Genomic DNA, 24134 nt, shown 5'->3' on the forward strand with positions numbered 1-24134 from the left:
GCATGCCACCAGCCAGCGCCACGCAAACTCGTCCAAGGGCCGTCGTCGTTGTTTGGGCCGGCCAGTCTTTGTGTTTCCGCGCGGCTTGGACCAGGCCACTCTTGCATGCATCATGGCATTCTGCCCACGCGGAATCTCCGGGCTTGTATCTTGTAAGCATGTACGGATATGCATCGTATGCATCGTATGGTAGGCAGGTGGTCGGTTGGTACCCGTACCCGTACACCTACACCGAGGAACAACAAAAGGCCCTCTGTGAACTGCTCGCCTGCATTCGGCGCAGCACAATGAAAAGGTCACGGCGCCTCCTCGTCCCTGCTGCTGCTCGCCCTCGGGCTTCCGTCGGGGTGCACCCGTGGGAGGGAGCTCCTGTGCCGGTCAGCCGGGTGCTGCCAATGGCTTGCTGGGCTGTCTCGGCTTTTGGCATCCCTTTGGCTCTGGGACGGCACTCTGCGTCACCGCCAGCCGCCATGTTTCTTGAAAAGCTGCAGCTGCATCGACTCGAGGGAACACGTAAGCTGCCTCGAGCCAGCTGCCTCGAGCCAGCTGCTGCTACCCAGGCCGTCTCAGGGCGCCTTGGGACTATTTAGGCTTTTCCACGTCTGTCTCACTCACGGGCGAGCCACGGTCGACGCGCACGCAGGCGACAACAAACATTTCCTGTTCCGTCTCTCGGCTTCGAAGAATCACATCAGTTACGGTACTGTACTCGTCTCGAAGAGAATACGTACTGTATGCCAAAGTAGCGTTGGCGGCGCGCACCGACATGGGCCCAGGCTGTACTGTGTGTTATCCATCTTGTCCATTTTCTCCTCTTGTCTTGCCACTTTCCACTCCTCCCCTAATTACTGTACTCGTCGGGCCGGACAGAGAGCAAAGACAGAGAGCAATGGCAGCTACCATGGCAGCGCTCGTGCGCCCGCTCCATCCCGTCCGTCGCTCGCGCTTATTGCCGCAAAAAGGTCCGAGAGTAGGACGGTTCTTGAAAGGCTGAAACAAGAACCCCCGATTAGCTTTTTCCTTTCTTTTTTCCCGCCGCGGGAGATGCCGTGTGACTTGTAAGGGGGGCTGATGGCCGCAAAGACTCGTGCTCGCCGTCTTCATTCCGGGGCGTGTCGGGAGGGTCGAGAGGGTCGGGATCCATCCGTGTACAGTACAGGAGTGGTGAATTGCCAGCGACGCATCTGCCAGCAACGAGCAAACCAGACCTACCATGCTCTTGTAGATGCTTGGCTTGTCGAACCGGCTGGGCCATGGTCAAGGCAGTCAATACCCGGTGTACCAGCCAGAAGCTGGTGTGCTCCTCTACAGCCGAACAGGCGCGGATGGATGGGACAGGGTGGGGAAAGCAAACTCAAAAGCCACACTGCAATGCAGCAGGACTGACGCAGGCGCTATCGGCGGCGGCCTTTGAGGCGGCGGATGACGTGACGTTGATCGTCGGCATCGAGGTCCTGTGGCAACGCCCTACAGAACAACAGGTGCAAGTGGACGGACATGCCAGTACAAAGCGTGTACAAAGCATGCACGAAGCAAGTTGTGTGATATGTACAATGTGCACCCGACCGAGTCTCTCCCACTCTGTGTGTGTGTGTGTGTTTTGTATGACCATGCAGCAGCCCGGGGGGGGGGGGGCCCTCGAGGCGCCCTCTCCATCCGTCTCTCGGGTATCCTCCGTGTGAGGCGCGCCGGCACTCGTCCTTGGCCAATGACGACACGCCCAGCACCAAAGCCCCTCCCCCCCCGGTGCCAGGCGCCATGATGACGTCTGACGATCATGCCGAGCCGGCTCCGACGGCTCCTGTTTCTTGACGCACCCGCCTTCCACGACGATGCTTGTCGTCGACGTTTGATGAACAGAGAGAGTGTGTGCTTGCGGTCCGCGAACAGCGGAAACGGTGACGGGCATCCGTAGCATAGGTCGGTATCCGTACATGGATAGCCTTTGTATACATGTACGGAGACTGCCGCTTCGACTGCCATGTACGGAGTACGGACCATGCTCCAAACGACACACCCTTGCAGCCTTGACTGATCGTACCTGTGCCAAGCCGACGATCCAGGGTCCCAACGCCTGGAACGAGAGCTTGGCTTTTCCCCAGCTTCCGGTCTGTCGTATTTTGCTTGCTTGCGCAGCGTCGATTCCGACACGTCGAGAGAGGACAGCAGATGCAGCCACCCACCACCGCCTTGATACTGGCAGGGCAGTGCAGCAATCCAGACCGCCAGCCTCGTGTGCGGCTTGCATGGGGCGTGGGTTCTCGCCAGGCAGCCAACGAGATGAGCGACCATGATCGACAGGCCGGGACCGACGAGGGCGGTCAGCCCAGCGGGCGTCGTCTTCCCGTCGTCTTCCCGTCGTCTTCCCGTCGCCTTCCCATCGTCGTCGTCCTCCTCCGCGTCTTCCCCTTCGTCCTCCCCCTCGTCACCTCCCTTTTCGCCCCCTCTTGGCCCCAGCGGTCATGGAGAAGACCAAGTGGAACAAGAAAGAAATAAAAGTAAGCACGGGGCTTTCCTCTTTCGTATCCGCCGGCTCGTTGGTTTCGATAGATTGGCGTAGGTGCAGCGACAGGGCAAGGGAAGAAGGAAAACGAGGGAGGGCGTGGGGGGATTGGCGGCCGAGGGCTGGGGGAGGGGTGATCCGAGCGAAACAGCTACGGCTAACTCGGCTGCTTTTGGGTTTTTTAAGCATACATTTAAGCGTTGCAAGCCACTGGCCTTGGCATGGAAGCCCATTCCTGCCTGTTCAGTGGCCGCCGACCTGGGCGGGGGGGGGGGTGTGCCTAGGCGCAGATACGCAGGGGTCCAACGCGCCCACAGCGCCTGGGCCCGTACCGGTCTACAGGGCACGCGGCGCGCTGTGGCAGTCTGGGTACAGGGCACTCGGTGCGCCGTGGCCGTTTTGGCGGGCGGCAGATACGTGAGCGTCTTTGTTGATGCCCTCTCTCTCTGCAGAGAGGCATGCTTATCTCCATGGTGCATCAGGCTATGCATGTGGCCCATCCATCCATGGACCCAATACATGCGTCCGTCCCGTCCGAGCAAGACACAAAAGGCGTTTGCTTGGCGCTGTCGGGATGCCGTCGCAGCCGACTTGGCCGCAGGGGCCTCCCCTCGTCTCGACAGACTGTCTTGGTTGGCCCAAGACGGCCTGAGCTTATTCCCGGCCGCCGTCTGGTTGGTTGTTGTCGTTTGCTGCTGGACAGAACTCCGAGGAGACGGGCGAGGAGGCGGACGAGCAAGCTCATCCTAATCCTTTCGGCGTGCACCTCAACCCACCACACACTCACACTCCCCTCATCGGTGCATACAAAGGATCAAGCACGTAGGTATACCAAGCATTTGCATGTACAGTACAGGCAGGCAGACGGGACAGCTTTCCTCGAGAACCTGCCATGTTGACGATGGCTGCAAGCCGTCGTCGGTCGCCCAACAACAACCATTGCAACTACAACCACCACACGAGTATTCTCCTTAGTACAGTAGGGAGCGTTTCCCTCGGCCCCCGTCGACAAAGCCGGCTAATCGAGACACATGGCCAGGGTGACCTGGCAATAGACGGGTAAAAGGTGATCGGGGCCGCTCCCATCCCACTTGCGCTGCAACCCGTCGGCCCCCGGGTTTCATGCCCGGCTACAATCCGCGGATCGAGTCCGCCCCGACCGGTGCACGATTCACCGTCCCAAACCAGCTTCCTTAAAAGGACTGACAAGAAAGCACTCCATCTGCCGGTCCGGGGCTCGGCGGCTGAGTTCATGGCGTCACCGGGTCTGGACTTGGGTTGATGGATATGTACAAAAGAGGAGCAGTTAATTATAATTACGTCGGTACGCATAATAGCAACGTACATATATGCCAACACAATCTACATGGCTGGAGCCAAGCCCAAAGCACCAGCGAGTCCGGGCGCGTGTCCGGGAGCCGACTGGCTCAGAAGATGGGAGGGCCGAAATGGGCAGCAAACTAACATGTCGCGCATTGACAAGACCAGAAATAAAGTAAGAGAACAGCCCAAGTTAAAAGAGGGCGGGTATGGGGTTTGACACGCGAGACGTGGGGGTTTGGGGGCACTAGGATGGATGGATGGATGGGAGGGACACCCTGGACATGGAAGAGAGGAGGAGGGCCTTCTCCATTGGGTCTGGAGTTGACTCGTGAGCCAAAACAAAAATGGAAAGATTGATATAGAGGGGAAAGAGTGGGTTCGAGCAGCCGGCACTTGGTTGGAGGCCCGACTCAGCAAGGGAGGGGCGTCGATCGTGTTTCGTCTCGTCCCACGTAGAGGCAAAAGCGGGAGACACGAAGGAAGAGAGAGAGAGAGAGAGAGAGAGAGAGAGAGTAAGAGAGAGTAAGAGAGAGTAAGAGAGTAAGAGTGAGAGAGAGTGTGTGTGAGAGAGAGAGAGAGAGAGACAGAGAGAGAGAGAGAGCAGGGCTTGGCTGGCGTGAGTAAGGGGCTCAGAGTGACAACGCTTCACGCCAACACAATCCGTCACTGCAGAGTGTGAAACCAGACGTGTATGGATGGATACCAACTTCAGCCCGCTAACTATTCAACTTCCCGGTTTGTCCATCTGTTCTTGCTCGGCCGGCCTGCCAAACGGTACAAACACTAGCTGCAACGATGATGAGCCACGTCTCAAAACCAGCTGGTCGCGTCGACGGCAATCAGCCAACGTACAGATGACGGTATAACAAAAGCAAGTATGTGCGAGCTGGCTCTGAGCTTCCAGCCGGACAAGGCAGTGAATTCTTCCATTCCGACTTTGAATGAATGCGTGGCATGTGTAGCCGCCTCTTCGATTCCTGCCGTGATGGGCTCGCCTCGATCCGTCCAAGCATTTTCGCCGCGCCGCAACACGGCACCCTCTCACACGCGCCGCGGGGGCCGTTGCAGGACGCGAGGCTCTGCTCGGTGCTCACGGCACAATCCCATCCGTGGCGCGCAGCAAAGAGGCCGTGTCCGCAGTGCATGTGCATGATGCGTGCGAAATGCCATCGCTTTTGGAGCCCGTCTGTGTCGTCCCGACTGTGACACCCCCCCAAGCTATCCATTTTCGTCGCTCAATGTCACCTGTTGGATGGAACAGACAGTGATCCTTGTTCCGGTCCCAGGTCAATACGCTCCATGTCCAAGCCACCGTCCGTCCGGACGCCTCCCTCGGCCGCCGACACTGCGTCGGTTTGCATAAACCATTCATCACACGGGACGGTCTCGGATCTACTGTAACTGAAAACAAACTTTCCCTCTCTGTAACAACAGCAGAACTGCTTCACCAGGCCCTGCCAAGGCCGCCCGCCGTCTAATGCCATGCAAGGTGTGCTCCAGGCGCCACACCGAGCCCCCTTTGGATCGGGCTTTATTGGATGAGACAAGGGCATAGAAACAAGAAACATCGGCAATTGACCGAGTCATGCCGCAGCCGCGTAACACGGTCACTTATTTTTACTTTTTCTGACCCGCGCTGGCGACAGGACAAGATGAAGATGACGGGAAAGGGATGACGAAAAGAAGGATGGAAAGAGAAAAGCTTACTTTGTATCCGTACCTACGACAACGTTCCACAAGATGAGAGGATACATCCAACCAAGGCGGCTTGGGGGTGGAAAAGGGGGGGGAAGCATCAACCAGGCGGAGGAAAACGAGAGCGGGCGACGAGGCCTGCGGGGGAAGAAGGAAGCCAAGCAGGGAAAGAAATAGAACAAAACGGACATAAATACAAGACCGCCATTGTTCGCATTCACCCGTCCATGGCGGAGATTTTCCGGAGCCAGCCAGCCGGCCGGCCAGCCATCCATCCCTCCATCCATCATACGACAAGTGGCGCAGATGGAGCAAAGGGGAGGGGGCATGAAGGGATCCGGAGGATTGCCGAGGCCCAGCTGAATAAAGATTACTACATAGGCATAGGTTGACGGGTGTCCTTGTTCCTCAGCTTCATGCCGCCGTCAACTGTATATGCGAATACGAATGGGCATTCACGCACAAGCAACTGTCCAGTGTAGCAAAGCACAAGTTATGAGTGCCCGTCCGTCTACCCACACATGTACGTGCTCTCCACGGATGCCTCGTCGTAGCCCATTGCCCATCCGTACATGCCAAGGGCCCGAGCAAGAAGCTCAGTGTTTAGGCTCGGCAACGCTCCGACTCCGGGCCCCGACGCCATGATGCAATGCGCGTCTTCTGCCCTGCAACGGTGCGGGAAATAAAACTCCAAAGCAGGGCGCTCGTCCACTCCATCCACATGTACTGTATGTATTACTCCTGTACAGTGACTTACACGCCCTGACACGAAGCACTCGACTGCATCCAGCGTTGCATTCGAGTCCAGGCAACCAACTGCTCGGACAGATCGAGCAGGACGACGGCTGCTGGGTTGCGGCACGAAGCTTTGGACCGGGAAGATGTGGCCCCGTCCATCTGCTCCGGTCCATCTCTCCTCTCGACCACGCACTCGCCCTGGCCCATGTCTCCATGCACTCAATATAAACCCAGTCGTCGACCACGGTATGTACTCCGTCGAGGCGGTAATAAGCAACCCAGAGGCGGCGATGGAGACGAGGGAGGGGTGCGCGTGCAGGTGCGAGGGCGAGGCGTATTGTGCATGCATGCATCCGCCGACACGCACGCCGAGCATGTACGGATACAGAGGGCACAGTAGACAGGCAAAGCTGCTGCCGTGTATCCGTACCTCGTTCGATGTGTACGTTTGTGTGTGTGCGCGCTGATCCTCGCCCGCGTTTCTGTCTGACGGGAATGCTCGATGCGCCATGGATAAGTCGGCACGGGAGAGCCGGGCACTTTACAGCACCTTGTCCCCTTTTCTTTTTCTGCTCCCCTTCTTACTGTCTTGTCCCCTACAGACTCGAGCATTGTACATACAACGGTACTGTATGTATCCGTATCTAAACTTACCATTCAAGCTTTCCCGCACCCCCTTGCCTTCTCGTCACTCGCTTACGCCTCCCACCCCCCCTTCCCAAGAGAAGGCTTGATGATCTGCGGTCCGCAGCGTTTGGGCCGGGTTCTCTCTCTCTCGACCAAACGTCAGGGTTTGTCGAGGGGAACCAGCTTCCTCGGTCTGGGACAATGGCGGTTTGCAGAGCATGGATGGTCGAAGAACAAGTCGGGGGAGGTTGCTGTTGCTGGTGCCCAGGCCGTGACGGCAAACCACTCTCACGCCCTTCTCGTACATGCCGTCTCGAATCGACCCCACGGCGAGCATGAGGTGTGTGTGTGTGTGTGTGTATGTGTGTGTGTGTAATTATGTGTGTGTGTGTGCGCGCGTGCGTGTGTGCATGTGCATGTGGAGAGTACATATGCCAAGTGAAGAGCCCATGCTGAATCAACGACTCAGGCAAGTCGCATAGGTAACAACGCGTTCATCTCCAAAGTATCCATTCACATCCGTATTTGGTTCGACGTCGAGAGGGCGCCCGCCTGCAACGACTACGGCTCCTCGCCCCCTCGGCCACCCTCCCCTGTCGTCAGTGCCAGCGCAATCTCCCTAAACTCGCTGGCAAACTGCAGCTTCACCGCCCACTCGGCGGGCACGGCCTCGACGCCGTCCCTCGCCCCCAGCAAGCCCCCGGCCACGGCCGCGTTGGTGTCGGTGTCGCCGCCGATGCGGACCACGTCGACGAGCACGTCGCGCAGGCTGCGCCCGTCCAGCACCGCCGCCACGGCCACGGCCAGCGTCTCGAGCACGTAGCCGGTGGCTCGGCCCTTCATCGCCGCCGGCGGGCCGTCGCGCGCCATGGCTGCCACCGACACCCGCCTGCCCAGCTTGACGGCGTCGAGGACGGGGCCGCCGCCGCCGCCGCCGCCGCCGCCGTTGTTGTTGTTGCTGTTGTTGTTGCTACTGTTGTTGCTGTTGTTGCTGTTGCCCTCGAGCCGCGCCGCCACGGCCTCCCCCGCTGCCACGGCGGCGTCGGCGGGCCTGCCGTCGACCAGCTCGGCCACCATGGCGTTGTAGACGGCGCACGAGACGGTGCAGCGGTCGTCGTCGTGCGTCACCCTGCTGATGCGCACGCTCTCGTCGACCAGCCTGTCGCGGTCCGGCTGGAAGAGCCCCGTAGCCAGGCACCGCATCAGGCTCCCGTTGCCCGCGCTGCCGCGTCCCGCCCCGGCGCGGTCCGGGTCGCGCGACCGGCGATAGCGCTCCAGCCCCTGCTGCGTCGCGAGCCCAATGTCCACCGGCCGGCTCGCGGGCGCGCGGCCGGGCCAGTCGTCGCCCTCCAGCCAGCGCACAAAGTGGTCGCCCGCCAGCCGCGCCACGTCGTCGCCCGGCCCGCGGTCCCGGTAGGCCAGCAGCACGCCGCGCGCCATGTCGCTGTCGTCGGTGGCGTGGCCGGCCGGCCAGCCAAAGGGCCCGCCGCCGACCATGTGGCCAATGGCGTCGGGCTGCCGCGACGCCATGGCCGCGTGGCTGGCAAATTCGAACGTCGCCCCGAGGCTGTCGCCGGCGTGCAGGCCCAGCAGGGCGCCCACGATGCGAGCCTGGCGCGGCGTCATGCCGTCGTAGCAAATTGCCCGTGAGGACGGCAAGGCCTGGTCCTGGTCTCCCATGTCCCCTCCCTCACCGACACGCTCCGAAGCTCCGTCTGCGGGCCGTTCGGGGGGCCAGTTTCTGCCAGAGATTTCGACTGGTGGGTTTTCTTGCTTGCTTTCCCGGGTATTGGCAGAGAAAATATCAATTTCTTTTCCACCGACGTCGCATCGTTGCTACTGTGCTATGCCCTTCGCCCCCTAAAGCCTTGCCTTAGTCATACAAGCCTCGACCTCGCACCTCCTCGACTCCGGCATCATCACAGCAAACGGCCATCGCCAGGCTTCATGACGCGCCGGCTCACCTCTCATCACCCAGACCCGACGGCACCGAGAGCAGATGCCAAGCATACGGATCCAGGGTACCGGCTCCGAGCTATCCAAGCTATCCATTTACCCTCACATACATCCCCCGAGTCCACCCCCCAACCCCCGGGCGAGTCAGACAGACCCTTGATAGTCATACCCCTATATCTCGAGCTGGCCAGATGACGATAGCCACTGTCGGTGTGTATTATCATGCATGGATCTTGGCTTCCCACCGCATGGCAGCCCCAGCCCCACCAGCGACTGGCGGAGCAGCTCCAGAAGTTCTTGACCCGGACAGGCAGGCACACGCGCGTCACCAGCTCGGAAACTCAATATTAGCCTTATTCGCTCGCGTGCCATGATCCTTTCGGCCGAGAGGCCGGCTTTAACCCTCAACCATGAGTCAAAAGTCGGCCATGTGCCGCCAAGTGGCGACTTATACATACAAATGACGGTCCTATCTTGGTCAAAGGACCGTCCGCCACGTATAGTCCTATGATTTGCATAAACGAGACAGGGGGCTCATCCGGCTTCGGATGGAGAATCCCGCCTCGCTTTCGTGAGGCAGTCGCAAGGAGATGGTTTGATTTTCGCCTGCCATGGCGGCTCCGGACATGCTCCTACCCCTTGTTTCTGTATGCATGTATGTATGGATAGTAGGGGGTCTGTGCCCATGCCGGGATTTGATGACCGCTGAGACGCACAACGTGGAACTATTGAACTCTGGACTGAAGAGCCAAGTAATTTTGCTTCTTCTCCCTCGGTGCCAGAACATACCGAGCGCTCCCGCCCTCGTCAAGGGAGCGTTCGGCTCTCTCTAGAATACTTCGGTAACCGCTGATCAACTCAGCCGGCCCGTCATCGCCCGAGGCTACCACAAGATGAGTGTGTCGGGAAGCCCATTTGACGCCCATGCGGCCGTCTCCTATTCATGTGGGAACTTCCGTGACACGCCCCGACCCCAGCGTGTCTGTTTCTGCGCCCTCTCTCTTGTTGTGAGGCAATTAAGCACGAATGCGCGCCTGAGATTAGTATATCATCCGAGCCAGCAGGCTATACGTGGCGATTCGTAGAAGAAGTCGTGGCATACGTGGCTTATAATCAAGGGGTTCCAATCTTGGACATGAGGCCATACATACAGTATTGCCCACTTTGATACCCGCACTGACAGGTGAGATTCAGGGTCATCTCGCTTGGAGTGGGAGCGTGAGTTGAGGAATAGTCCATGACTTCGAAATATTGCACGCCATAGGCCTCGAACAGCTGCCTGACTCAAGAGACTAGGAATAATGGAGTTGCTTGGAGACCAAAGTGCAGAACAAACAACCCGCTCGCAAAGAACCTCTCGACTCCCTTGCCAAGCAACCGCTCATGCCTTGGCCTTGGTCTCCCCCCCCCGGACGAGAATCCCGCCCATAGGAGCTGAACACATATGGGCCGCGATGAGTCATGGGAAGCCAAAGCCGGAGGATGGCCGTCAAGCCTCGTTCTTCTACCAATCGGAATCGAGTATTCCGAGCTCCCCATCCTGCCCAGCCGCCATGGCCGCTTGATAGATAGCCCGTCTTCCCAACTCCACCACCTAGCACTTTGCTCGAAAAGCATAATCCTGGACGGAATTCGTACCCGCCTCGCAACCTACGTCTCACCCACGTGCGTCGTTACCCCGTAAACCTAGACTTCAGATACCTCAACGGTGAGCCGCCAGCCCCCATGGCGTGATCTCTATAGCCTCAGGACCGGCGGAGTCACCGCATTTCAAGAACCCAGGCCCTGCTTCAAGTACCGGTCCAAGCGGGCTTGGCGATGCGCCTTCTACAACTGACGGAAGGCAAGATTCAGACCTTTCTCCAATTCTTCGGCTGTTGTGGTGTGTGCGTAGAGACTCAAACTAACGGCCGAGGCGGGAATGTGAGCACCTGTAGCTTCGCAAGCGGCGTCGACGATTCATGCAGGATTCATCATCTTACGCTCCTTGTGGCAAGGCAGAAATTATACTGTCGAGCACCAGCCTCAGTCATGTGCCCTGGATAAGTCCGCATCCGTACATGGGGTGCCCTGGCCTATGCAGCAACCGGTCCGAAGCAGCAGTGGCCGGCGCAATGAACGACAAGCCCCGGAGGGACCCATGGGTGAAGGAATCCATGTTACTCGGTTGCAAAAACAATCAGCCAGACGCGTGCTGCTCCACGTCGTGTCCATTTGTATCAGTCCACGAGTAAGGCCGGGGCAAGCTTTGAAAAAAATCAAGTCTCGTGCCAAGTCATCCTGGAGTGACTCACGCAGTCTTATGGCTTTTCAACAACCGAGAGCATATTGTTCAAAGACGGGGTCCAGTCTGGCTGTGATATTGTAACAGACCAACTCTCGAGAGACTTGTCCTTCAAGGAGCATGTCCTGTGACACACGCCTTTTTGTCGTTCTTCTGCTTAAAAGCCACTTGCGAGGACTCAAAGCAAGGCGAATTTCAAACTCTGCCTTGTCCTGGGCAGATTCCATTTGCAAGTGTTGAAGGGGTTGCTTGGTCGCATCTTCAGGGATTCCGTAGTCGGCAAGAGTTATTATTCAACTGTAGAGCCCTGGCCTCGTCATGGAGAGGCGCCGCTCATTAAGCTTTGACAGTGATTTGGCCGCCTTGGTTCGACGCGTAACGGGTTGCAGAATGGTGCAAATGGTGCTGGATTGCCTGGCGTTTCTTTCGTTGCCAGACGGGCACCTCTTAACTTTCACTGCAAGCACTGCTCATTGACCAGACGCAAAGTGCTTTCCAGCAGGGCTGGAACTTTCCAAGGAGTGTCGCTCACGGCGCAACCTGTTAGCCGTATTTCCTATTATGCTAGCTATAGGGAGGACATAACTTGTGCTGTCACGCACAAATCATTCTATGAGCAATATGATCTCTATACCACCGGAAAGAAAATCTTAAAAGGCGTTTCCCTAGCTACCCTTCGAGACATGAGAACTGCAATCGCCCCGCGATTATCGAACAGATGTACATGATGTGCATAGCCCTTCTCGTCGTCCAAATCGTCCGTGTTCTTATAGTCGGCTCCAAAAGCACATTGCGCGAAATCAATCATGTAGGCCTCGAAATTCCCAAGGCTCGTCTCGGATACTAGAATATTCCGAGGCTGACAGTCTAAGTGAATGACCCCCGCCTGGTTGACTTGCTTGGCGACTTCAATAGCGCCCCTGACTATTTTACTCCAAATGCTAGGTGAATTTGGAATTTTTAGGATAAGGTCTGATAGGGGAAAGCCATGAATATGCTGGAGTAATATGCCTGGAATCTGAAAGTAGCTAGCAGGTAGATCTATAGGTGCTGCGACGGAGTCGTTGATGACTGACTCGATAAAGCTAGGAATGCATCGGCCCTGAAGTGATGATAATTGAGTGTAGGCTCGGACCTCGTTCGTATAGCCTTCTTGAGTTCCGTAGTAAATAATAGCTTCTTGCTCTTGAAGCTGCTGCTCCTCGTCGTCTTCTTCCTCCTCCTCCTCTTCTTCGTCACTCTCCTTCTCGTTGTTATTGTCGTCGTCCTCTTGGAGGCGTGCCATCTTAATCATTTCATCATCGTGTCGGAGGGATTCAAGGAGACTCTGAGCCAAACCGGAGCGAACACAATTTTGCCATGCCGCTTCAGCTTGCTGGTCGTGCGGGTGCTTCCGGCGGGGCTCCCCAAAGCGTCGATCAAAAAATTTCAGGAACAGCTTGCGGTATCCGTCGGGCGTTGTCATTTGAACCTCCATAACAGGCGATGTAGTGATAGGGTAGACGTGCGTAATGGTGACTCGGATGTCTTTACCGCTTGTCGTCTTTAATTCCATTTGTCGACCTACGACGTAGGGGAACGGTGTGTTGCCAGCGTCTGTCGTTGAGCTAATGGCATGTCAGTGACGAGATACAGAGTATGTTTCAAAGGCCTACCTCATTGTCAAGAAGAAAGCAGGAAGACGTCGTGAAAGATCGAAGGGCTCTTAATCTTGTCTATTGATGTTTTAGACGAGTTCACGGCGTTTGGTAGATGCCCCGGCTGTACGCCGGCAGAATAGCACACACCGACTGCCTAGGCAGGCAAGAACCCCAAGCGCTCACGGATCGGCACAATCAACAGTCCGTCTGGTTGCCGAAAATAAACCCGGCGCTTATTAGACATGTACAACGGCCCCAACTCTTGAAGGGCCGACCGAGCTGGGTAGGCATTGGCGAGCACAGCATGGGGCGCACCATTTTAGCCGTCCGAAACGTCGGGTCGACATTTGGTTGAAACAGCGGAGATGCGACGAGATGCCAATATGTTGTGCTACCCCGGCTAGCAGTCGCAACGCCCGAAATGCCGTGGGAACGGGACGACGTCGCGAACATTCGGCACGCCCGTCAAGTAACTCAGCAGCCTGTCGAAGCCGAGCCCGAAGCCACCATGGGGGGGACAGCCCCAGCGCCTCAGGTCCAGATACCACGTCATGTCGTTTCCTGTTGCCTTGCGGCGGGACGGCACCGGCAGCCCTTGGAGTCTCATGTTGTCTTCGAGCTGTGACAGCCGGTGCTCGCGCATGGAACCGCCCGCAAGCTCGCCAAGGCTGGGTACCAAGAGATCGAAGCAATCGACCGTCTCCCCATGGGATGGACGCGAATCTGACCGTATCATGTAGAAGGCCTTGATCTCTTGAGGAAAGTGCGTGACAAAGACGGGTACGTAGGCGTCCTCGGCCTTGTCGTACCCAATCTGTTCGGCCAGGTACTTTTCGTGCTCTGACTGCAGACCACGACCCCAGATAGGCTCGTGCTCAAATTGGCCGGCAGCGGGCTGCAGCCTCTCCACAGCTTCGGTGTAGGTGATTCGCGGCCACTTTCTCGGCAAGAGGAGCCCTCTCCACCGCCGCCCAAGCTCCTCCGGGTCCACGAGATCGGCCAAGGCCAAGTTTTCCGCGGGATCGCGGGAATCAAGCCTGTTCTTGTCGAGCTCTTTGGCGGCGTCAAGCTGCTTCAGCTCGCCGGCCAAAAAGGCCATCATGCTCTGTACCAGATCCATGACTTGGTTCATGTCTTGAACAAAACTCATCTCCGCCTCGAGCATGTAGAACTCGCTCAAGTGCCGAGAGGTGTCACTTTTCTCCGCTCGAAATGTAGGCGAAAGAGTCCACACGTTACCGAGAGCCTGAGCCAGGGCCTCGAGATGAAGCTGGGTTGAGACAGTGAGATACTTGGGGTCTCTGAAAAAGTCGGCACGCCCACCAGCCCCAACAGCGAAGGCCTCGCCGGCGCCCTCGCAATCGGATGAGGTGATGATGGGTGGGTGAGTTTGCTGAAACTTTTCTTGGGAGAAGAACCGTGTCAGCGCGGCCATGGCGTCGGATCGCAGACGGAGCAGGGTGGCGTTGACAGGCGTCCGCGAGCGAAGATGCGTAACGGCGCGCAGGCTCTCGGGTGTCTGGTACTTGTTCTGGATGGGGTACGTCTTGGAGACGGAAGAGTTAGTGGCGGCCCACGGAATGACGAAAGCAAACGAGGCTCACCTCGGGATCGGATGATGCCAAGACCTCAACATGGTTCACCTGCAGCTCGTGCATGGGTTGTGAGGTTTCGGGATCCGGAGGGACGGCATGGTTGTTGCTGGCGTGAGAGGTCGGCTCGCCTGGTTCTGATGATGGAGCATTTGAGACATTGGCCTCGGAGCCAGGCAGGTTCTTCGCATTGTACCAGGTGCCTCTCAGGCGAACGGCCGCGCCGAGTCGCAGGCTGCAGCATGGTCAGCCACGTGCCTGTGCTGGAGAGAGCCGAGGGGGGTGGATGCGCACTCGCTCGACTGTTTCTTGTCGACAACGGCCTGCACCGGCCTCATGGAGGAGCCGTCGGTGATGTCGACGAAGCGGACCCCTGAGCTCTTGCGAACAGACCTCACCCAGCCGCAGACCTCGACATCAGGGACATTGGCCTGAGGCGACCAAGCCCTCAGGTCGGCCACGGTCTTGATGGACGGGTGCGATTCGCCCGGGATGCGGACTGAGTAGCGCCTCGCGGGTGACCAGGGAAGCAGACGAGAAGCCCGGCACGGTGCAGGCGGCATGACGGAGGGCAATCTCTATCTCAAGCTGCATGTGTGCGTGACGGGCCGGGCAAGGCGGCAGCGAGTGGCTCGTGACAGGCCAATTGGTCGTTGGCAGGCAGAGTAGGATTGGATGAGGTGAGGCGGGATTAAGGAAAAGCCGCGGCGCCGCTCCGAAGAACCGCGCGCCGGCGGCAGAGGCGTCCACTAGGAGGGCTCCGATTTAGCGGTCTAACGCGCTGCAGCCACAAATGCCTGCTGCAACCTCATGCGACCCGCTGCCTCGCTTGGGCCATGTGCACCTACCCAGTGCACCTACCTTGGCACCTACCCTGGAGAGCGTGCCGGGTGGAATCATCTGGGAAAGAAGGTCGCGTCCGCTTCCTGCCGGTCCGAGCACCGTGTTTGCTTTGAATGTCTCTACAGTGTGACGAGACCCGAGGGCTCATCCTGCGTACAGTGCGGGCTCATCCCATCGTCCCGCCTTGGACTCACGCGCGCATTCTTCAACGCCAACAATACCGTCATCCATCACCCTCATTGTCGCCTTCGCCATCGACCTCTCTCATCACGGTCTCATTGTTCCCCCCGCTTACTGATGGCCCTCGTTGCTGGAACTCGATCCCGCCTGTGCTCTGTCGTCGCCGCCCTCCGTCTCCTTCTCGTGACGGGACGCGGCGCTTTTCATTGGCAGCCCATGTTTCTCTCCCAGACCTCTAATGCCAGCCGTCCCGAGATGGCCCACGCTCGACAGTCTTTCGTCTATTCCCCTTGCTGTCTTGCCCGGTCTCGGATCATTGCTCGAATCGGCCACCCCGGCCTGCGGTATCTCGCTCACCTCCGTGCCAGGCCAATTCCATGACCGAGCAAGGATGATGGGAGGGACTGAGGCGAGTGGGGGTGCGCCAAGAGAGCGAGCGAGAGCAAGAGAGAGAGGCTTGCCCTTCTGGGCGGCATGCACGCCTCCACGTTGGACCAAGGCGAGATGAGGTACCACAGATCTGAGCCCCCAGCTCAGGGCAATGTTCCGGGGCGGCAGATTGTCTATCAAGCATCGCGCTGCTGACCTCTGGCTGTTGGATGTCGACGTGGCCAGTGCCTAGATGCCAGGAACTCTGCCAAGGGTCCATGTCTGAGATGTCGACACGCCCCCCCAATACCGTTAGATCTGCCAGCAGGATGGCAGCCCGCAGTTCCGTGCCACCACTCGCTGTCCCGCCATCTTGGAAGCTAGATACTCTCGGGCTCTTGGGCATTTCATTTGTCTCTCGCCAAAGAGCCTCATCCGTCCAGACATGGGCTTTTGCACCATCACCTGTTCCCGCTCTCGACTCTCGAGACGGCCATCCATATCTGGACCTGCTCGCCTCTCGCCTCGAGAGAGAAGTCTGTTCCAAACAAGTGATTCAGATCCTGGACATATTGGGTCGCACAACTCGTCGAGCATCCCTACACCTCGCTTCTCCGCCCTGGATGGTAGGAATCCGAATGACTGTTCTTCTCTTCGCTCAACAGCCGTCGACAAGACAGGAAAGCATATAAAAGTCGGCTCCGCTCGTCCATGTATCCGCTTATCCCCTCTTTGCATCGCTCTCTGCCTGACGTCGTCGAGCTGCCTGCCTCCACGCCTTCTGCCGTTCCCGTGGAAGCGCAACAAGCATCGACATGGCTCCGGGAGCAAAGTCCAGCAGGGTGAAGCCGTCCGAGGTGGCGGCAGACACCAAGAGAAACTTTATACCCATGATCAACGCAGGCTACGCCGAAGACTTCCCCCCTTTCTCAGTCCTGTATCGGCAGCCGACGGCCCAGCTGGATATTCGACGCCACACCCTGAGCACGCGCCCGCCCGTCTTCCACTTCGTCACAGAGGACCCGGTCATGACAGCCATTTCTTCGGGCGCAGCTGCCAGCAGGGCCAGCGAGGCGGCTGGAGGGCCCAGGGTCCGCATGCCCTTCATCTGCGCCGCAAACGAGCGCCGCCCGGGGGGTGACTGGGAAACTGGCTGTGCTGGCTACGAGGAGAAGCTCTGTCGTCGAAGTAACCTCTCGGCCACTCTCAGCAACCCCTGGCCCAACACAGGTGAGGCGTCAAACTACCCCATCCCGTCCACGGGGGGTATACTGTCCGATGCCGTCGTCGTCTGTAGAGGCCCCCACGACCGCTACGAGAAGCTGGAGAGCTGGTACGACCTGCCCGTCGTCTCTGTGCCTCCGACACGGTGGCCCAAACTCAAGGACAATGGGTCCAGATACTCCTTTTCGGAAGAACGCGACATGATGAGGGAGAAGATACGAGGCGCGTTGCGCATATGTCTCTACAACAACTACAACCAGATTGTCATTGGGGATTTCGGCCTGGGCAACAGCTGTCGCAACCCCCCACAGGAGGTGGCCGAGATTTGGCGCGACGTCTTCCTCTTTGACCCGGACTTGCGCGGCCAATTCCGCTACGTCATCTTTGCGTTCGAAGACCCTGCGCAAAGCACGACGCGCCTGATCCTGGACGAGATAGCCAAGAAGGACAAGAAGGGGGGCTCCAAGGGGCGATCGCGCGACGGGTCCGGCTCCTCGGGCTCTGCCTCGAGCCGAAGCTACGCGCCCACAGACATTGCCATCTTCCAGCGAGTCTTTGATACCGGCGAGATTGAGCGTGTTCTCAGCCGACCCGATCCGCGCTACGGCTTAAGCATGATCACGTCATGAAGCAACGACGTTTCCGAGGAGATGGCGTTCGATCTCGGCGCTCCGGGACGGGAGTTCAGAAGAACTAAACTCGCCAGGCTCCTCCCTTGACCCGTCGCCTCGTCCTGGTCTGCCCCCATCTCCTAGTTCCGCCGCTGCTCATTCCTCGACCTTGCGCGCCGCCCAACAATGGTCGGCGCTTCAGCCCACGCGCACCCCCGCATCGCCAGGAAGACAAGAGGCGCTACCGGCGGGGGCCGCTCTCAATAACTCCGGGAGGATGCTGCGGAAGGCCTTTACGGCTGTGAGAGTGGAGCAGTCATGTATTAGCATGGCGTTGGCTGCTGCATTCCGTCTCACCTCGACGCTCCGGGTGAAGTCTTATTTGTCGTGTGTTTGCTTTTTCTCATGTCCCAGGCCCCCTGCCCGGCCCCCCCGAGCGGCGTTCCGCATAGGGCACATGGTGTTAGTGTGTATTGGTTGACGGCGAGGATCGGGGTTGCATGCTGTGGATCACGGGGAAGTGAGAGACTGGTGGTTGCTGGGCTCTCTGGTGTGACAAGGCTCTTGCGGGTGGGCGAAGAGGTATGAGCTGTCAGAGCAGGTGATGCGGCTGGCGTGTTTTAGCCAGGACCGCCCAAGGCCCAGATCCGGTAACGAGGGGGCGGGAGCCGTTCAAGGGCGGGGAGGGTGTGGTAGAGTAGCATTGCATCGAAGACGTCGGTGCCAGCACACTGCACGTCCCGGTCAAGTCTCGACACAACGCGCACAGTGACATCTTCATTTTTTCTGATTTGAACATCTCACTGCAACCTGACTCATCCCCGTCACCTCGTCACGGTTGGTCTACTCTCCGCCGCCGCAGCTGAACCAAGGGTCTCCTCCGTCTGCCCGCCGGAAGGGGGAAAAAAAGGGGGAAAAAAGGGGGGGGGGGGTTCATCGTGGAGCGAAGAGCAGATCGAGTTACCGCCCTCGCGGGCCTGCGTCCTGTCTACATATACGCATACATACGCACTCTCCACCTGTGCCCCCTGTTGGACGAGGTAATATATGTGTCTAGCTAGGTAGGGAGGCATAAGCATCGGCATCGAGCCACCCGACCCGAGCAGGTCGTACATATGTACGCGCGCACAGTCGCCATGGGGAGTGAGAATTGACTACGGGGGAGCATGCAAAGCCGGGCGTTGTGGCAGGGTCGGTCCCCCAAGGGAGGGTTGGTAGCATGTACGAGTGAGTAGTCGGAGAGCCAAAGCAGCTCGTTCTCCCTCCCTCCGGCCGGGCAGCCTTCTCTCTCTCTCTTTCTCGCCCCCCCCCTTCCCTGGCCCGGCCGGCAAGACGCACATTCCCGCGCCGCGCCGGACCAAGACCACCCCCCCTTTTCCCCTTGGAGGCAAAATGGGCAACGCCGGGGGAAACGGGGGGACGAGAGGACAGACAAGATGGCGCATGACTTACCTTTTCTACATGTAATAGGTATTCCATGGCTTGCTCTTGTCCTCCCCCCCCCCCCCCTATCTTCTACTATACTGTCACTGTCACAATGTACATTACTTACACTACCAGATATAGTATCCTCTAGCCTGAATCTCTCTAAGACAAAGGCAAACCCGTCTTGGCTTATACGTAGATGTTGCTTCCCCCACCTTTCTGGTCTGCCACTGCCGGCGGATCGGCAGACTCGTTCGCCTCTTTTTTTGGGCCCGCCTGGGACGGACCCGCTGTGTGCGGCCCGGTCCCGGGTCGTTGGGGATCTGCTTTGCCCCGTGCTTAAGCGTGCCATGCACGTGTCTGGATGTGGAAGCGATAGAGGAACGCCCGACGAAAGAAGGGGGGCGTGAAAGAGGAGGGGGCGTGAGTGACGGGACTTCTTTTTTATGTTTAATTTTTTCCCCTCTACGGAGCTGTTCCTTTCCGGCTTAGAGACAGGGACGGGAAGGCCGGAAGAGGGAAGAGGGCACTAAGCAAGACGAGCTTTTCATCCCGTCGGCGACTCGATTTCCCTTTCTGGACTTTTGTCTGTGCCATTGGTTGCTTGGATCGTGCTACAAGGCCTGCAAGGCAGCTTATGCTGACCCCTCTCTGCCCCCCCCCCCTAACACTCCCCGCCTTGCCTTGACCTCTCTCCTCTCCTCTCACTGTCTTCCGTCGGCACGACAAGTCGCGCGGGCGAGGCCGGTCGTCGAGTACAATACCGAATCGTCTCATCACCCCGTCATTTTGTGCAGATGACAGGTGCCGTGGCACAGCATGGTCCGGTCGACAGACCACGCCTACCAGTACGCCGGTCTCAGCCCCGTAAAGTTAGCCAACGTCTGCGCCGCCTCGCTCTCAGCTTCTTTTTTGCGCTGTCCGCTCAACTACAACCGCCGGTTAGCTCGCTCCTGGTGAGAGGCCAGGGGGTGACATGTCCGAGTCAACTCACCTCCAGCTGCACACCCTTGTGCACGTGAACCAGCCAGTCAACATAACTCTGCGCCTCGTTGTTCCGGTCCTCGACCAACATCCGTGCGAATTCGTACTCGGCGCCGTCAATCCCACGCCGTGCGAGCTGTATCGTCAAGCCCTTGGACCCCCTCATCGTCTTGAGGAACTCGATGATATTGCGGACCTGGCAGTTCAGGTGCGTCTCCAACACGGGCAGGGATGATGTGTACGCGTCCAGGCTCGTGAGCGAGTCCTTCCCCTCGCCAAAGAGGTCCGTGACAAGGTTTGGCGACGTTTGCTCGTGGAACCAGAGCAGGCACTGTTGTCCGTTCTCCACGAGGTAGACACCGCCAGGCTCCACGCGGCCAAACGATGCGCGGACCGACGGCGGCATCTTCAGATGCCCTGTTTCGGCGTCGGCGAAACCTTCATCGGGCTGAAGGTTGTGGATGGGGATGATACGAGGATACAGGTACAGGCTCAGCTCAGTGGAGCCCATGGAGCGCACCATTCGCATCTCTTGGACTCTCCGGTCCGAGTTCTCAATGCCGCCCTTGAAAGCCCGCGACTTGATGAGACACAGGATGTACATGCAGAACTCCTTCAGCCGCTCGGGCATGACCAGCTGGCCAGCGGGGTGTTGCTGGGCCGAGTGTTTCCGGTAGCAGGCCATGACGTCGATTGTTCGTTCGCTGAGCCAGTTTCGGACGTCCTTGAGGTTACTCGACGTCGTTGCGAGCTTCGTGCTGGCTTCCTTGGCCAGCAGGGCGACGACCGCATCTTGGTCGACGAATTTCATGCAGCCGCGGATGCTCTGATCTCTCATGCTAGCTTCCTTTGACGTCTCGCTGACACTAGCAATCACGTTGCAGCATCGCACTCTACGCTGGCCAGAGGCCGTTGTGTAGAGGAGGGCCGACTGGAAATGGGCATCCAGCTTGGAGTCGAGCTTGCCATCGTAGCTGAACGACACCGCAAGCGCCTTGTCCGCGTCGATGACTCCTATTTCCAAGTCGGCGCCAAAGGTATGCTGCACAAAGTTGCCGTGGTACGCGCCAACCTGCAGGCCGTTGGAGCATCGGACCTTCATCAAAGCTTGGAAGCCGGTTTCTCGCGTGACGGTGTGCGCAATCTCTGCAGACAGTTTGGGGCTGTCTCGTGGGGCAATGAAATTCGGGTAGTAAAAGGTCTCGCCGCCCGTCGTGGCAGCAACATGTCCTGCACGAAGCGTCAACCCTTGAGCCTCCTCTCCGCACATCAAGCCAGGCGTTCTTACCGATGGTGGCAACGTCAAGGTAGCCCCCAGATGGAGCCGCGAGGAAGAAGTCAGTACCAACACCAGATGCCGCCATCTTCTCGGCAACCTTCTTCCACGCCGGGTGCTCAGTCGTGTACAGCTTCTTGTCCATCTCGCCGCCGGGATGATTGCCATCGTCCCGCATGAAAAGTCGTCCAGGGCCCCATGTAGGCAGCGCAGAGCATGAGCAGACAATCTTGCCTCCCGTCTTCTCCAGGGCTGCCAGGGCCGAGTTCAGGCCCGCGAGCAGGGCCGGCTCCGGGTTCTTGATGTCCGAGAACATCTCGGGCAGACGAGTTAGCAGAGAGGAGATGAGCGCCTTGGACTCGTACGGATCAACGAATAAGCCCTCGCCCAGTGGCACGAAGGGGTCCTCCAGATCAGGCATTATCATCATCTGAGCCTGTTCCAATCGGGGCTGCAGCACCGTCAGTCAGCCATCACCCGCCAGAGCCGCAGACATTTCGACGCCCGAGTGGAACTTACGTTGATATTGTAGAAATGAATATCCTTGTCATATGTCATGAATCCAACCTTGGCGCCTTCGGGTAGCCTTGGCTTCGGCTCGCCACCGACGTCGGCCTCGCCCCCGTAAAGAGCGTTCAGGATGCCATCGCAGAATGTCTCCATGAAGCCCTTGTTATATGACTCCTGTGTCGCGTCGATGACAAAGAGCCAGCGTAAGCCAACCGGCTCTCTTGTCCAGTACTCTTTTGGCACCACAAACTCCACGGTGCCACGGTGAAGCTCCGGCCGCTGATCGCGATCCACCCGCACACCCTGCGGGCTCGTGGCACAGAAATACTCGGGCGAGGTGTCGTTGGGATGAGTACAGAGGTTGCAAACAAACTTGTTGCCTCCTGATCGAAACATCATAAAGGGGTTGATATAGGCGCGGCATCTGCGGCATCGTGGCGGCCCGGTGTCTCCAAAGTCTAGAACAGGAATGGCCGCTTCTCCTGCTTGAACAGGTGCAAGGGGTTGTAGGAGCAGACCAAGGGGAAGGCCCGTGGCCTGTAGGCCGTCGGGTGTGGCGGGAATGTTGTTCATCGTAAGGCGAGCAAACTTGGGCGAGGCGTTGCCTTGGTCGTACGCCACAAAGGAGATGGTCGTGGGAGGCGGGACGTGACGTTCAAATGTAGGATACACGTTCTTGAGGAAGTGCTGCTGAGCCGAGTCTCGCGATACGGGCACGCTGGGCATGTCGTCGAGGGATATCTTGGAGGCGCCCGTGGGCGCAATGGTCGCAGCCGCGTCGGCAGAACCATTGCCGGCCACGAAACCAGCGGGAGCCATCGCGTTAGCGGGGCTAAAGGGTGTGCCGGCCGGAGCCGGGAACTGGTTTGGGTTCATGATGCCAGGAATGCCCTGCTGTTCGCCAAAGTGGCCGCCAAAGCCCGGGCTTGTCGGCCCAGCGGCAGAGGGCATGAACGGGCTACTCGCGAGGCCGGTAGGCGGCATGCCGTTGAAAGCCTGGGACGAGCCCGTTGGCTCGACTGTGTGATAGGCATGGCGATCCTTCTTCTTCTTGCGTATTGTTCCCTGGCCGTCGGCGGGACCCAGGTTCATCCCCCCCATTTGCGCTGCGAGGGAAGCGTCGTCTGGCTGCGAGGGAGGATGGGCGTGAAAGCTTTGGCCTTGTGGGTGACCAAAGCCCGGCGGTGGCTGCCCGCCCATGGATGGTTGCTGGGACGCACCACCATAGGGAGCTGCTCCCGGGGCATGGGATGGCGATTGGGCGTATGCGTTGTTTCGATTGCGATCGTTGGGGTCGGCGCCTACGCCTTGGCCGAGGGCGTGGTATTGGGAGTAGTCGGACATTGCGGGAGAGGAGGCGAAGCTCGGCGTTGCTGGAGTCGAGGGCCGGTCGAGAGAGCGCGCCAAGCGGGGAGAAGGAGGCGGTTGGCGAGGTGCCTTGGCAAGGACGGCGGGAAGAAACGAGGAAGAAACAATCACAGGCTCAGGCGCTCTTCCATGATCCTCGTGTCCCCGTTGCGCAGCACGTCGGACAGCTGGCGGGGCTGGGGTTTTGCAGGCTGAAATTCGCACGTTCCTCTACTACCGAGAGGTGCAGTCGTCGTGCCTCGCTGGCCTTTTTGCCTGATTGGCAGGGTTCGGCCGGCCGCCGTTGGCCGTGCTCCTGCCTCCTCATTGGCAGGGGAGGCGGGGGGGTTATCGGATCGGGTATTGTGTTCTCCGTGGCAGCTTCTGAAGAAGTCCCCCTATTTTGGAGCAAGTGCCTCGGTCTCGGAGCTCTTGACTAATCCGTACTGGGCGGCAGACTCTTCCAGCGCAGATACCTGGTTGGCTGACGTACGATCCAGTCGTTCGGAGCGTGAGCTTTCTCTTCATCACGTGGATCTGCCTTGGTGCTGTCTCGAGTCAGCGCCCCACTTCTAGCCACTTACACGCTGCCCTCGTCGTGTAAGTCGTCGTCGATGTGCTCGGACGAATGCTGTGCCAACAAACGGACAGCGAAGCGCATACAGAGATGGAGCCGTAACCATTCTTTCTTCTCGTCCGAGTATCATTCCATATCATATCATGTAATTGAGCTGGCGGGCCTGCCCGCTAAACACCCGCCTCGGCGAAGTACAGGTGACCCAGAAAGCCTAGGTGTTCGCTAGAATCAAAGTCCAAATGGTCCGGATTGTCCGAGAGACGCGCTACTCTGCCTGCCCATGCTGAGAACCGCTCAAAAGCGGACAGGCCGAGGGCTTGTGCTTTGTAGCCATGCTTCCAGGGGGACGTGGCGACACGGTGCTCGGAAAGCCGACCATGGAGGCGGTGGTGCCCTCTTCAGCCAAGCGCCTCTAAGAGTGGCTCAAACT

At 58.7% G+C, this 24134-nt stretch overlaps 4 protein-coding genes across 4 annotated transcripts; 1 reads left to right on the forward strand and 3 right to left on the reverse strand.

Annotated features, from left to right (window-relative positions):
* Positions 1–7447: 7447 nt before the first annotated feature.
* Positions 7448–8566, reverse strand: HRG_05064 (ADP-ribosylglycohydrolase domain-containing protein; the record flags this gene model as incomplete). The annotated part of the gene is made up of 1 exon (XM_044863535.1): positions 7448–8566. One exon carries the CDS (start codon positions 8564–8566, stop codon positions 7448–7450), a length of 1119 nt encoding a protein of 372 aa, XP_044722149.1.
* Positions 8567–13166: 4600 nt separating this feature from the next.
* On the reverse strand, positions 13167–14921 carry HRG_05065 (tRNA synthetases class II (D, K and n) domain-containing protein; the record flags this gene model as incomplete). The annotated part of the gene is made up of 3 exons (XM_044863536.1): positions 13167–14312; positions 14371–14593; positions 14653–14921. The coding sequence occupies 3 exons, from the start codon at positions 14919–14921 to the stop codon at positions 13167–13169; spliced, it is 1638 nt and encodes a 545-aa protein (XP_044722150.1).
* A 1644-nt stretch (positions 14922–16565) lies between these two features.
* Positions 16566–17603, forward strand: HRG_05066 (uncharacterized protein; the record flags this gene model as incomplete). The annotated part of the gene is made up of 1 exon (XM_044863537.1): positions 16566–17603. The coding sequence occupies one exon, from the start codon at positions 16566–16568 to the stop codon at positions 17601–17603; it is 1038 nt and encodes a 345-aa protein (XP_044722151.1).
* A 2249-nt stretch (positions 17604–19852) lies between these two features.
* Positions 19853–23124, reverse strand: HRG_05067 (sec23/Sec24 trunk domain-containing protein; the record flags this gene model as incomplete). The annotated part of the gene is made up of 5 exons (XM_044863538.1): positions 19853–19939; positions 20005–21224; positions 21283–21721; positions 21790–22674; positions 22747–23124. 5 exons carry the CDS (start codon positions 23122–23124, stop codon positions 19853–19855), a joined length of 3009 nt encoding a protein of 1002 aa, XP_044722152.1.
* Positions 23125–24134: the final 1010 nt, after the last annotated feature.

This window comes from Hirsutella rhossiliensis, assembly GCF_020360975.1.
Source record: "Hirsutella rhossiliensis strain HR02 chromosome Unknown scaffold00004, whole genome shotgun sequence".
Taxonomy (NCBI): Eukaryota; Fungi; Ascomycota; class Sordariomycetes; order Hypocreales; family Ophiocordycipitaceae; genus Hirsutella; species Hirsutella rhossiliensis.